The following is a 13,529-nucleotide window of genomic DNA, read 5'->3' as shown; positions in this document are numbered from 1 at the left end:
CATTTCCTAAATTTCAATGATAAATATGTTATTAAATTCCATGTGGACTGAATATATTTGTAATTTTAGATGCAATAGACAAATTCCTAGAAAGACAAAACTTTACTTGAACTGACAAAAAAGGGAAAATCTGGAAAATGGACGTAAACTATTTTTAAAAACATAAACAAAAAATAGAAAGGCTTCAGTTTCATCCACCTCATTAGAACTGATTCAAATGTATTCTTTTTAATGGCTGAGTAATACTCCATTGTGTATATGTACCACAGATTTCTTATCCATTCGTCTGCTGATGGACATCTAGGTTGCTTCCATGTCCTGGCTATTATAAACAGTGCTGCGATTAACACTGGGGAGAGGGAGAGGGTGGGATGATTAGGGAGAATGGCATTGAAACATGTATAATATCATATACGAAACGAGTCACCAGTCCAGGTCTGATGCACAATACTGGATGCTTGGGGCTGGTGCACTGGGACGACCCAGAGGGATGGTACGGGAAGGGAGGAGGGAGGAGGGTTCAGGATGGGGAACACATGTATACCTGTGGTAGATTCATATTGATATATGGCAAAACCAATACGATATTGTAAAGTAAAAAAATAAAAAAAAAATAGAAAGGCTTAAGTCCATTAAATATACTGACTTCTCATTTAAGACTTCCCCCATAAGGAAAATTCCAGGCATAAATGGTAAGTTCCCAAGTCTCTACACTGCTGTTGCTAAGTTGCTTCAGTTGTGTCCAACTCTGTGCAACCCCATCGACAGTAGCCCACAGGCTCCTCTGTTTCTGGGATTCTCCAGGCAAGAATACTGGAGTGGATTGCCATTTCCTTCTCCATAGTAAGGTACTTAACCCTAGTGAGCATATCACAAGAAAGGAGAACAATACTCCTTCATGGACACAATGGGAAAATTCTAAGTCAAATGTTAGCAAAAAAAAAAAAATCTAGCAAAACATTAAAAGGGTTATACATAGCCTCCATGTTTGGTTTATCTCATATATGCAAGGCTATTTTCACATTAAAAAAAAAAAAAAGCAATGTGATTTTACATATTAATGGAACAAAGGAGAAAACTAATATGACTGTCTCAGGTTATCCTGAAAAATAAGTTTGATTAAATTAACACCCAGTAATAACAAAACCTTTTAGAACACTAGGAGAAAAAGGTGTGAACAACAAGCCTACAGGAAATACCATACTTGACAGCGATTTACTAAAAGCCTCACCTCTGAGAGATAAAATGAGAAACAACAATAATAATCTCATTGTACTAGAGTAAGCAGGAAAAAAATTTAAGAGAAATTAATAAGATGAATGATTGGAAAGGGAGAAATAAAACTGCCATTAACCCCAAACCACCTGGGTACATACATCTGAGTGACGCTACGGAGAAACTACTCAAGTTAAGAAGTAAACTAAGCATCATTTCTGGATATGAGGCCAAGGAACAAAAACAAAAGTGTACTTCTCAATATCAGCAACAGGAAATAAAACATGAAAAACTTAAAAGATAACTATTTGCAACAAGACCAGAACTATCAAAAACCTAGCAAGAAATCACATAGAAAGTCTAAGACCCACTATCTTGAGAACCATAAAACATTGTTTAGAGAAAATAAAGACCTAGATAAATGAAAGAATATTTCATTCATAAATTAAAATATTTTATTTAATAAAGACATTTACCACAAATTAATCTATATATTCAGTGAAATCCAATTAAAACCAAAACATTTTTGAGGAGGCGGTGATAAGCTGATTCTAAAATTGATATGGAAAGCAAATGAATAAAAATGGTCAACACAATCTTTAAAAAGAAGAAATCAAATACAAATATAAAGGGTTTACCTTGGCCAAGCTAGACTCAGTGTTCTCCATAGCTTCATTAAACTTTAGACTATAGGCCCCAACATTTCTTCTCAGAGCACTTTAGAAAGAAGTTGTAAATTTTTTTAATCTGCCAGTTTAAGATGTAAATAGCCTACAATCCAAGAATATCTTTCTCAAGGACCTGTTAGCCATCCCTTTGAAATGTAATTATCAAGAAAGATAGGGCCCATGTCTTCCAGACTCTGTGGGAGGGTAGGAGCCTAACTTTGATAAGGGACAATTAGCAAACACAAAATGGCTTAATCACATTGACCATCCAACCTTTTAATGTGCTCTAATCTTTTTACACTAGCTCATTCCAGCACTTAACAATTCTCCCACCTTTGGTTCACTGGACCAGAGTTCAGTCTCTCTCCCCTACTACAATAGTCTTTGACCCGTCAATGCAATAATCTTGAATAATTTGTTTTCTCTCCAGTTTAATCATCTGGTACAATTTTTATTTTACGATACTACCAGTATCAAAAATATTAAAAAGCTATAGTAATTAAGACAATGCCGCATTGACATAAGTATAGGCAGATGTACACACAGAAGTAGAGTCCATAAAGTGAGGCATACATGTATTTGCATTTGACTAAAGGTGATGCTGCGGAACACTGTTTGCAATAAATCATGCTCTTTCAGTTGGATCTAAATAGGAAAAAAATGGACATTCAATCCTTTATCACACCAGAAATATGAGATGGAATGTACCATGAAAGGTCAAACAATAAAGTACCTATACGGCCCTCCAGGAAAATATCTTCTAGGTCTTAGAGTAGGAAATGCTACTTTTAAACTCAAGACAAAAATACACTAACCATAGCAGAAAAATATTGAAGTGGGATATAATGATTTTAAAACTTCTGTTTATTAAATTAGTAATTCATTAAGGAATAAAAAGATAAGGTACTTAGCGAAACAAACAAACAAACAAACAAACAACTTGTAATATAGGTAACAAACAAAGGATTATCATCCAGAATATATATTTTGAAAATTATCACGTCACTAAGAGAAATATAAAAAACTCAGTAGAAAAACAGGCATTTCAAAAATGAGGTCTTTCAAATAACCAACTGAAATAAACTGAAATTGTGCTCAAATTCATGAGTCATCAGTACATGCAAATTAAAACAAGAGATGTCATTATACAACTATCAGAAAGGGTCAAATTAAAAATTTGACAGTATCAAGTAGTAAAGAAGATGTAGAGCAATTTGTATCTTTATTGACTATTGAAGAGAAAAAACTGTATAAACCAACTTTAGAAAACTCTAGTAATACCTATAAAGCTAAATATACATATATTCAATGATCCAGCAATTCCAATCCTGGCTGGATATCCAATATAAAAGCATATAAATATTCACCAAAAGATATGTATAATTATTTTCATAGCAGAATTATTTGTCATGGTCCTATACTTCAAACAACCCACATTTTCTTAACAGTAGGTTGTATAATTAAACTGTGGTATATTCATAAAAAGAAAAATTAATGAACTAGTACTATTAATATAAGCAACATGAATGAATCTCACAAACAATGTTGAGTGGAAACAGTCATGAATCAATCTGTCTATTATGCAATTCCATTTACATTAAGTGAAAAATACAGCAAAATTTATCTGAGGTATTATAAATCAGGATAGCTGCTGCTGCTGCTGCTGCTGCTGCTGCTACTGCTGCTGCTGCTAAGTTGCTTCAGTCATGTCTGACTCTGTGCGACCCCATAGATGGCAGTCCACCAGGCTCTGCCGTCCCTGGGATTCCCCAGGCAAGAACACTGGAGTGGGTTGCCATTTCCTTCTACAATGCATGAAAGTGAAAAGTGGAAGTGAAGTCGCTCAGTCATCTCGGACTCTTCGTGACCCCATGGATTGCAGCCCACCAGGCTCCTCCACCCATGGGATTTTCCAGGCAAGAGTACTGGAGTGGGGTGCCATTGCCTTTTCCAAATCAGGATAGAGGTGGGACCAATTTATGACTATGACCATGTGAAGTCTTCAAGCTTTAATTATGATTTGTGTACTTTTCAGAGTACTCCAATAAAAATATTGTGCCATAGTATAAAAGATTTTTTTCATAGATCAACAGGGCCAGAATTCTTTTTAAAGTATATGAGAATTAACACTTAATATTCATGAAGAATATTATCATTCTAACATACTTGCATATATACCCCTATGCTGCTGCTGCTGCTGCTAAGTCGCTTCAGTCGTGTCCGACTCTGTGCGACCCCATAGATGGCAGCCCACCAGGCTCCGCCATCCCTGGGATTCTCCAGGCAAGAACACTGGAGTGGGTTGCTATTTCCTTCTTGAATTCATGAAAGTGAATCTTCTAAAGGTCATGACATAATTTTCTCCGACGAAACTGAGAGATCAAGACAAAGCCTAAGCAGTCTCAGCTCTGCCACTTGCAAACTACATGAACTTGGATTTAGCCTCATTACACATAGGCTTTCTCATTTGTGAAACAGAAATAGCATTACATACATACTATATACGATTCTTAGGAAATAATGAGCACACAGAACTGCTAATAATTATAATTACTGCTTCATGGGCAACAGTTGTTGACACTTTGCTCAGTGAAAGTATTTCTGCCACATTTATTTTTATTTTAAACATGCTTTTTATTTGGCAAATACAAAATTAGAGACCAGAGAAGGACATCAAAATTATTTTCTTATGTATTCTTCTTCATAAATAACCTCTATTTCTTAATTCTGTAGGATTTAACATTTCATAGCCTTTTTTCCCCACACTAATTATTCCAAAGGTATGTAGCATAAACACTTTTCGTTCCACATCCCAGTTCCTAGCTCAGATGGTAAAGAATCTGCCTGCAACACAGGAGATCCCGGTTCAGTTCCTGGGTTGGAAAGATCTGCTGGAGAAGGGATAGGCTACCCACTCCAGTATTCTGGCCTGGAGAATTCCATGGACTGTATAGTCCATGGGGTTGCAAATAGTCAGACATGACTGAGCAACTTTCAACCAGTTCCAAGCCATGACAGACAAGGGGACATTTTAGCCTTTCTGAAGAGTTACTTTTTAGTAGACTATTTTCCCTCCAAACAACAGAGGCACAATCATAGTATATGCTGCTGCTGCTGCTGCTAAGTTGCTTCAGTCGTGTCTGACTCTGTGTGACCCCATAGACGGCAGCCCAGCAGGCTCCTCCATCCATGGGATTTTCCAGGCAAGAGTACTGGAGTGGGGTGCCACTGTCTTTTCCAAATCATAGTATATAGATGGCACCAAAAAGGGAATGATCATTACTATATGATACCACCTTCACAAATGAAAATCTGAACTCAGTCTGCTACATGAGGTAGCACTTTTCAAGCAGACATGATGAACATGAGTATTCTAAGTGCCAGGAGTAGCTTGTACAAAGGTGATATACAGAGGATCAGAAACAGCCTGGAGGAAGAGACTGTAGGTTGAGGGCTATGAGGGGTATAATAGGAGGTAAATGTTGAGAGACAGGTCAGGAGGGGCAGTTATTCACTGTAGGACTAAGTGATAATAGTCTCTGGAGAACAGTGTTACTTAGGATTTAGCAGAGGAGAAACTCTATTATGTAAGCTCTTGAAATTCTGTACTGACTTTAATGTGAAGGTTGGATTGAAGCAAGGTAACAATTCAGGCAAGGGTTTCCAGGGGTTGCAGGTAGGGCCCTATCTTGGGAAATAGTAACAGGAACCAAGATGAAGCACTGAATATGAGCGACGGCGCAGCAGTGTTTTCACTGATTACGTGACAGGCTCGTCAGAGAATGGAAAGAGATGCGTCCGGAATGCCTCCAGCTTTCTGGCATAGGTGTCAAGGTGAATGGTGGTGCAATAACAAAACTGGGGGAGTCAGTAAAAGAGCAAGTTTAGAGGCAAGTAGGACACAATCAGTTAAATTTCACCTTGCTGTATTTGAGGTCCATTTTGAACTTCACAGGGCATATATCCAGCAGAAAATGGGAGAGAAAAAATTGCGCTCAGGAAAGAGGTCTGGGCAGAAGACATACAGGCTTATCAACTTGTGCCTACTTTTGATAGCACAACTTTCTGAAGTAAAACAGAGAAAATGTCTTCCTTTTTCAATAAGATAAAACTGCTCACATGTACCTTATCTCTGCTTAAGTTTTCCTTAAAATTAAATAACTCCTGGCTCTATGAACTTTCTTTACAGGTTGTCATTCTCCCTGAAAAATTCAGTTAAGATATTAAAAGTGTATCCGAACCAGCTCAGAACATAATTATTAGTCCTTATAATCTAGACATTACGCTGTATCCAAGATCACATTTACTAAGAATTTATGTCATCATGCTTTGATTTAATCTTAAATTTGTATCAAAGTTCAGTTGGTCTCTCTTTTTCCCCTCCTTCCATACACACACACACGCACACACACACATCCATACATATGGATAAAATGTAAATGTATATATGAGCATGTACTTGCATTTGTATAACTGTATGTATATAGTGATATGTGTGTACATGTGTATATATGCACACACATGCATCCTCTCACATGTATAGATGGGGACTGAGATCTTTCTTATCAAAAACTTAACTAAGCAGTAAACTTTCAATCAGTAAATATGCCTATTCTGATTAAAAACATGAAAGACAAGTATATGACACTTGTATGTGACATTCTAACTTCACAGGACATTTCTATAAAACTTCTAAAGTCATTTGAGAGAGGAACTCATCCAGTAACCACTCACATGGGGGCGAAATTTACACCGTGCCCCAACTATATCATCAAATGTATTCTTGTCCCCAAACTTTCTGACTCTGAGGATTGAATAAAGGGGTCCAATACTTTTCAGCACAATTATCTCGCACATGAATCAGATAACAGGAAGGAATATATTAAAACACAGACATTCACCACCAACCCACATAGAAAAAGGAAGGCTCACTGTATCCATAGACATCTCATGAGAGACTTTGCAAAATACTTCAAGGAAATCAAAACATTTTCTATTTATTCCATTCTACTGGGTCAACCAACTTGATATAGCCACCAAAGAATGTGTCTTGATAATACCACATAATATTTGCACAAATTGTTCAATGTCATTTGATATCAAGTTGGTTTTCATGTCTTGATTTCAGTGAGTGTATCCTAATTCTTAGAGACCTTTCTAAACTTTGAAAATTATTCTTTTATGCAATAAAATTTTTTAAGTTCACTAGATGAACAAGAAACTATACATGTGTGCATAGCCTTATGTTACTAATCTGCTCTAAAACTGTACTTTCTAGGTTATTCTTCTTCAAAAGAGGCTACTTGAATGTATCCATTCTTTTGACATATCTTTAATTCTCCAAAATTTTAGACAATAGCTTTAAGATTGAGGTCATTTAGCAAAATAATCCACATTTTTTATATGCCAGAAACCCTCACAAGTCTGTGGCCTTAGACACATTTAATATGTTTAGCTTGACACTCAAGTGTTAAACCTGTATAGAAGAACATGTCTAAAAATGAGATTTTAATAGTTCTACCTTTTATCAGGAAAATGTTTTCATTAGAGTATCTTCTGTAAAAGCTATTGGCCTCACCAGGTTTCTGAATCTTTTTTCACTAGAAACAGCTATCTCCCTAGAACAATAGGCTTCCTTTATGCTCTATTTATAGTCTTTTTTCAGTTTTCAAATGCGAAAATACCATAGGACCTATGCACCTCCGAAACACCTCCCTTATTTTGTTTCAGTTTTTGCTCAAATGCCACCTTCTCAGCAAAGTTTCCCTTGACCTCCTCCATGTAAAACTGCTTCCTTCTCCAGTCTATTTTCCCTTATAGTTTTCAGCACCTTTTTCATAGTATAAATCTTGCTTAGGTATTCTGATGCTTGCTGGAATGTAAGCTTTAGAGAGAAACGATTTATGTTTTGTTCATACTTAACCTCAAAGCTTAGACTTCTGGCTGGTGCCTAGTAGGTACTCAATACATATCTGTTGAATGAATGAATAAATATAGTATTTCTATCTGAAATACCTTCCTGCTCTCTACTGTTGTCTAATCAATTTCTATTAATCTTCAGAGTTCACTTTCTGCCACTTGGGTAAGCCTTTCTTTACCTTCTGGAGCAAGATAAAAGTCATCTAGTAAGGTATATATCTGTCACACTGAACTCGTCATGACCAAAATTTTACACTAAATTGCATTTAACTAGTGTAGGTCCAGGAGTGCAGGTACCATGACTGTGTTCCCCACCCATTCCCATAATGGTGGTCCCAGTCACCATCTTGGCAGAAGGCTGTTGCTCAACACATGTTTGTTGACTGAATGAATTATTGTGGAGTTTAGTATCACACATTTAAGTCTAGCTCTTAGATGAGGCCCTGTCTACCTACCAAGCCTTTGCTAGCTCCAATCTTTTGAACTTCATTACTGCAACCAAACTGGCTCTTTTTCAATTCCTTGAGAATGCCATGGCCTCCCTCATAGCTCAGATGGTAAAGAGTCTGGCATGTGGGAGACCCGGTTTTGATCCCTGGAAAAAGAAATGACAACCCACCCCGGCTCTCTTGTTTGGAAAATCCCATGGACAGAGGAGCCTGGTGGGCTATAGTCCATGGGGTCCCAAAGAGTTGGACATGACTGAGTGACTAACACTTTCACTTTTTAGAGTGCCATGCTCACTTGATATACTGTTTCTCCTTCCTGGAAACCATGTGCACATCCACCAATCCCCTTATACATATACTTCATACAGTTCCATCCAATGTGTCTTTTAGATCATAAACATCACTTTCCTAGGGAATCATTTCATGCTTTCAAGCTTCAGCTTAAGTCAGACTAATCTGCTGTCACAAAACTTTTTTCCTTTCCCTAATAGAAATAAGTTATGTCCATTATTAAATATTTTCTCATTTTTGTAAATCATGTAATTAGTGTTTATTTCCTCTGTTAGATTGCAAGTACCAAGAGGGCAGCCACCAGGCCTACCAAGATGACCAAGAATGACAAGGAATCAGCATTTGAATTCATAATGGGAGCCTAATAAATGGCTACACTCATTTCAAGGTTCCAAGGAAGGCAACATGCTTGCAAATTACCCATTTCTGACCCAGGAAGGCAGAACAAATTCTCTTTTTCACTCACCATTTTACCTCTGTTACCCAGCATAATCCCTCTGACATAGTAAAGACATTAAAAGTAATCATCAAAAAAAAAAAAAAGAAAAGGAAAAAGAAAGAGCTATGGTAATATCTTCCATGACTGAAGCTGCCAAATAAATTACTTACCTTAGTTTTTAGCCAAGCTATTTCTCAGGAAAATTAGTTAACTGGCATCACTGCTTATAAATCTACTGATATCACAGAAACCTCTAAAGCTAAGGACAAGTTTCTGACCTGTGGTGACATTGCTGAGGGACAAGCTGAACCTCTGAGAGACAGAATCAAATTAATTTACAAGAGACTGCACTTTTCAGAGTATTATCCTTCATAAGTCATGCCATCTTTCAGAATCCCTAAGCATATGTTCTGACCTAACTTTGTTTTTCTTCAAACCTTTTAAAAAGAAGACTTCTAAAAGTCTTTTAAAGTTAGAGAAAAATCTAACTTCTAACAGAGTTCACAGAACTAAGTCAATACATGTAAAGATATTCCATGAGGAGTATTTTTAGAACTCTAACTCAAGATGGGAAGCACATCTCTCTCTCTCTCTGTTACTGAATTACATCAAAGACTTCCTTTCCGAGTCTTCCCCCATCTGTATCTCTTTCCTAAAGACACTGGGTATCCATTTTGAGGCTCTGATACTTCTACAAGTTGGAGAGAAATGGGTTAAGGCATTGTGGTGACATGGGAGGTCTGGGGGGAGAAAGAAGGTGTGGGATGACCAGACCTTACTTCAACCAAAGCTCTTAAGGATTCTTCCTGCCAGTTCCTCCACCCACTGTACTGAGTCCATATGCTGCTGCTAAGTCGCTTCAGTCGTGTCTGACTCTGCGCAACCCCAGAGACGGCAGCCCACCAGGCTCCCCCGTTCCTGGGATTCTCCAGGCAAGAACACTGGAGTGGGTTGCCATTTCCTTCTCCAATACTGAGTCCATATACCTGTTTCTTTTTCCTAAAATTTTTACTATTACTTCTAACAGAATTCCTCAGGGCCCAGTATGAAGCATGGTAGTTCAGTCTCTGAAGTATACATAGACTTCTTGTCACACACACAGAGGGCATTTGTGTTGGTGTTCAAGTGACTCCTCTAATGTATTTATCTTTTTACTCCTTATTATTTCTTCTCTCCTCCTCCTTTTCTATCAACTTCTCACCCTCTTCTCTTTCCTTATAAAAATTAAACTAGGTAAGATAAGATTGTATCACTCGTAAGGGACCTAAAAAAGAATTACCAAAATTTCAAAGTCAAATGAGAGCCCAGTATTTCAGGGCAATTCAAACCACGGGTTAAATAAGGCATACAATTTAAACATGGATGGATTCCTCTGAGACTGAGGAAACTGTTGGAATAGGAAGAGAGGCTAAAGCAGTGGCCTCCTCACCACTGAAGTCCCTTAACTCTGCTCTTTTAGACACTAGTCAAGATTATCTAAAATCAGGTGACAGTACAGGAAATGAGGTATCACAAGGGGAAACGAGGTTAAGGGGGAAAGAGGAGACTGGGAGGCTATTTTCAACACTAATTAAGGAGGAGGCAATCACGGACAAATATGAACTGAGTTTGTGTGAATCGGGAACAGCCAATACGTGCACAGCTATCTTAGTAGATGTTTCTGGGTCAAAGAATTAAAGGCAGAAAGTATGGTTTAAAAAATGAGAGTAAGTAGGATAATAAATATAGAAAACCTTAGGGCCACCACTCTTAATTTATTACCTAAGATCTAACCCAGTCACCATCTGTGAGTGCTCTGGACTGCTTTTCAAGGTGGCCTAGTCCCACAGGCATCACCTTGGAATAATTATATTCTAAAGCTAGTTGTACTAGGTCTGGTGATGCCAGACTGAATGTTTTTCCGTTGTTATTTTCACTGGAAATACTCTATGACTTAGAAAAGTTTCTGTTTTTTTTTTTGTTTTGTTTTGTTTTTAAACTAGTCACCCATCTAACCTCTGCCTCCAGACCTTGTTTCAACTTTTCTGAAAATGTCTAAGAAACACTGAATATTAGATTTTTACCTATTTGTAAATAGTCACAAAGTTATTGTATCAGAACTATGGAATTTCTTAAGATGGGTGTAGCAGCAGCCTGTCAGTCCTTTAGCAAGTCGTGTGTGTGTGTGTGTGTGTGTGTGTGTGTGTATAAAACAAATCTGATCACATATACAATGAGACATTATATTATTGAGTGGCATAAACCTTTTTAGATCTGTAATCCTCGCAATTTCATTGAAACATAAGCAATTAACATGAATCACTAGTATATATTAAATGCTCAATTGTAGCAGTTCAACAGCTTTGTCTTTCTCATTTAATGATGGAGAGTGAGATAACATTGTTGGAGATAGAAGTCTAAAGCAGTAACCTTAGGAAATGACATTTCACTGGGATTAAAAAAAAATACAATTCACACAAAAAGAGAAGAAAACAGAGATAAGGCTTTAAGAAATCGTGTTATAGGTTAGGTAAGAGAAACTAGGTTTAGAACAATCTTGGCCTTATAAAGCTATCTAAACCCACACTGATTGGATCCTGAGACATGTCAGACTAGTGGCCCCTAACCATCACAAAGAAAGGCAGGCATTTGGTGGTTATAATGAATGCCTCAAATATAATCTGTGGTTGTTTAAATATGTGAATGTATGTTTTACATTCTGAACAATAAACTGCTGTATTTTTCCTTAATGTTGATGGTTTGGTATATGAATATACACATTGTTGAAATTAAAAAAAATACAATACAACTTTATCATTTTCAATTAGGAGGGAAATATAAAAATATGAAAATATTCACATTATCCTTTATCAATATGTATGAGTTAAGTTTCCAAGGACACAATTACTATGAGTCAGACTGAATGAGAGACTGATAGGCTAAGTGTCTGCTCCAACAAACTTCCATGATTTAAAAATTCGGCTACATCCTCAATGAGACTTAAAACTGAAGGCTTCCAGAAATAAACATAATGAAGGTGTTAGACTTTTTATTTGATTAAATGTGATCCTTTTTGTGTTCTTTTTTTAACCTTTGTCCTCAGATTGCAGGCTTGAAGAGAACATAAATAATATTCCACTACCAGTTATCTCATATATGGTATTCAACTATAATTAAAAAACAAATCTGCAGTTATGTATTTCCCCAAAGGCCAAGAAGCTGCTATGAACAAACAGCAAATACTGAAAAGGAATTATGTACAAATGTCCCACAGATGAGACATAATTTGAATCAATTCAAATAAATACATTGCATGCTTAATATTTGCCATATACAAATTCTGTTTTAAATATTCTAAATATTTTCTGAATTGCAATTAATTACTTTGAATGACATATTTACTGTATTAAAGAAAATAATCTGACCTTAAGTTGTTCTTCCAAAGCAGCAGTTGCATGATCACCACTAGACTCATCTACAACCACCACCATGTGCGTGAGAGAATTGACTCTGACTTGTTCCTGTTCTAGGTCTTCTTGAAGCACCTGAAATATAAAATTGTAAAAGGAAATTAAAAGTCTCCTGCTCTGTATGCCAAGAAACATTTTTCCCCAAATGAATGTAATTCATTTCTGCCATTTCTGCTTTGAGTAATGCAATTTTTATTAGACTAGAACCATTTCAAGCAAATTTTCTGCTATCGTGCTCAGCAAGATTTGTACATTTTTGTCAACTGAATGTGAAAGTAAAGGGAGAGAAAGCATCTGCTGATAAAGGCATACTAAGATGTGCTGTCCTTTATCCCACTTCCTGTCACCTTTTCAAGGACTGTTCTCCTAAAACACCTGGCTGCCTCAAGCGTCTTCAGTGTCTCCTCTACAGTTCTCCATTAACAACCAAAACAAAACATACTCTTGGCCCCCAAAACCCCTATCGCTTCTGCCTTGTTATATGTTCCTTTTCACTAAAAAATTGTGTTTTCTAGTTACTCTTTCCACTCCCTTACCCTACTATACCCTTTACTCATTATCCCATTAAAACATCTCTTATAAAGGTTGCCATCAACCTCCAGGTTCCCAAATCTACTAGCCATTTTGTGATACCATTTTAATTGACATTCCAATTACCAACCTAATTAACCACTCCATATTGGACCTTCTCTCTTCTTGAGTTGCAGGCACCACCCTTACCTGATTATCCTTTCATCTCACTAAGAACTGCTTTTTAGTTTCTTTGCTGGTTCCTTCTCCTCCGCTCAGCTATAAATCAGATGGCATTCCCCTGGATAAAGACCAATGTGGTCCCATGACACTAAGAAGGAAAATCCAAATTATGTAAACAGAAATCCTTATATGATCTAGTACCTTCCTTCCTCTCTAAAGTAACTGCATACCATTCTCACCCTCTGACACTATGTTTCAGTCATACTTATCTGCTCTCTCTTCAACAGTGTGTCAAGCTGTTTGCTTTACCCCCAATTGCTCTTCTTCCATATCTTTAAATAATCTCTCCTTCTTATCATTCAGGACTCAGTTTAAGCATCACCTACTCAGAAAGGCTTTTCATGAA

At 36.9% G+C, this 13,529-nt stretch overlaps 1 protein-coding gene across 10 annotated transcripts in view; it reads right to left on the bottom strand.

Annotated features, from left to right (window-relative positions):
- Window positions 1-13,529, bottom strand: part of DMD (dystrophin) — a 2,228,404-nt gene that overhangs the window by 1,550,486 nt on the left and 664,389 nt on the right. For all 10 annotated transcript variants that reach the window (XM_061410475.1, XM_061410469.1, XM_061410467.1 and 7 more), the window contains one exon: window positions 12,386-12,505. In XM_061410475.1, the coding sequence (XP_061266459.1) occupies window positions 12,386-12,505 (120 nt within the window). The remainder of the gene's footprint in view (window positions 1-12,385; window positions 12,506-13,529) is intronic.

Source organism: Bos javanicus, chromosome X (genome assembly GCF_032452875.1).
Source record: "Bos javanicus breed banteng chromosome X, ARS-OSU_banteng_1.0, whole genome shotgun sequence".
NCBI lineage: Eukaryota > Metazoa > Chordata > Mammalia > Artiodactyla > Bovidae > Bos > Bos javanicus.
Note: the sequence above shows the minus strand (reverse complement) of the source record. Positions and strands in the feature narration are given on the sequence as shown.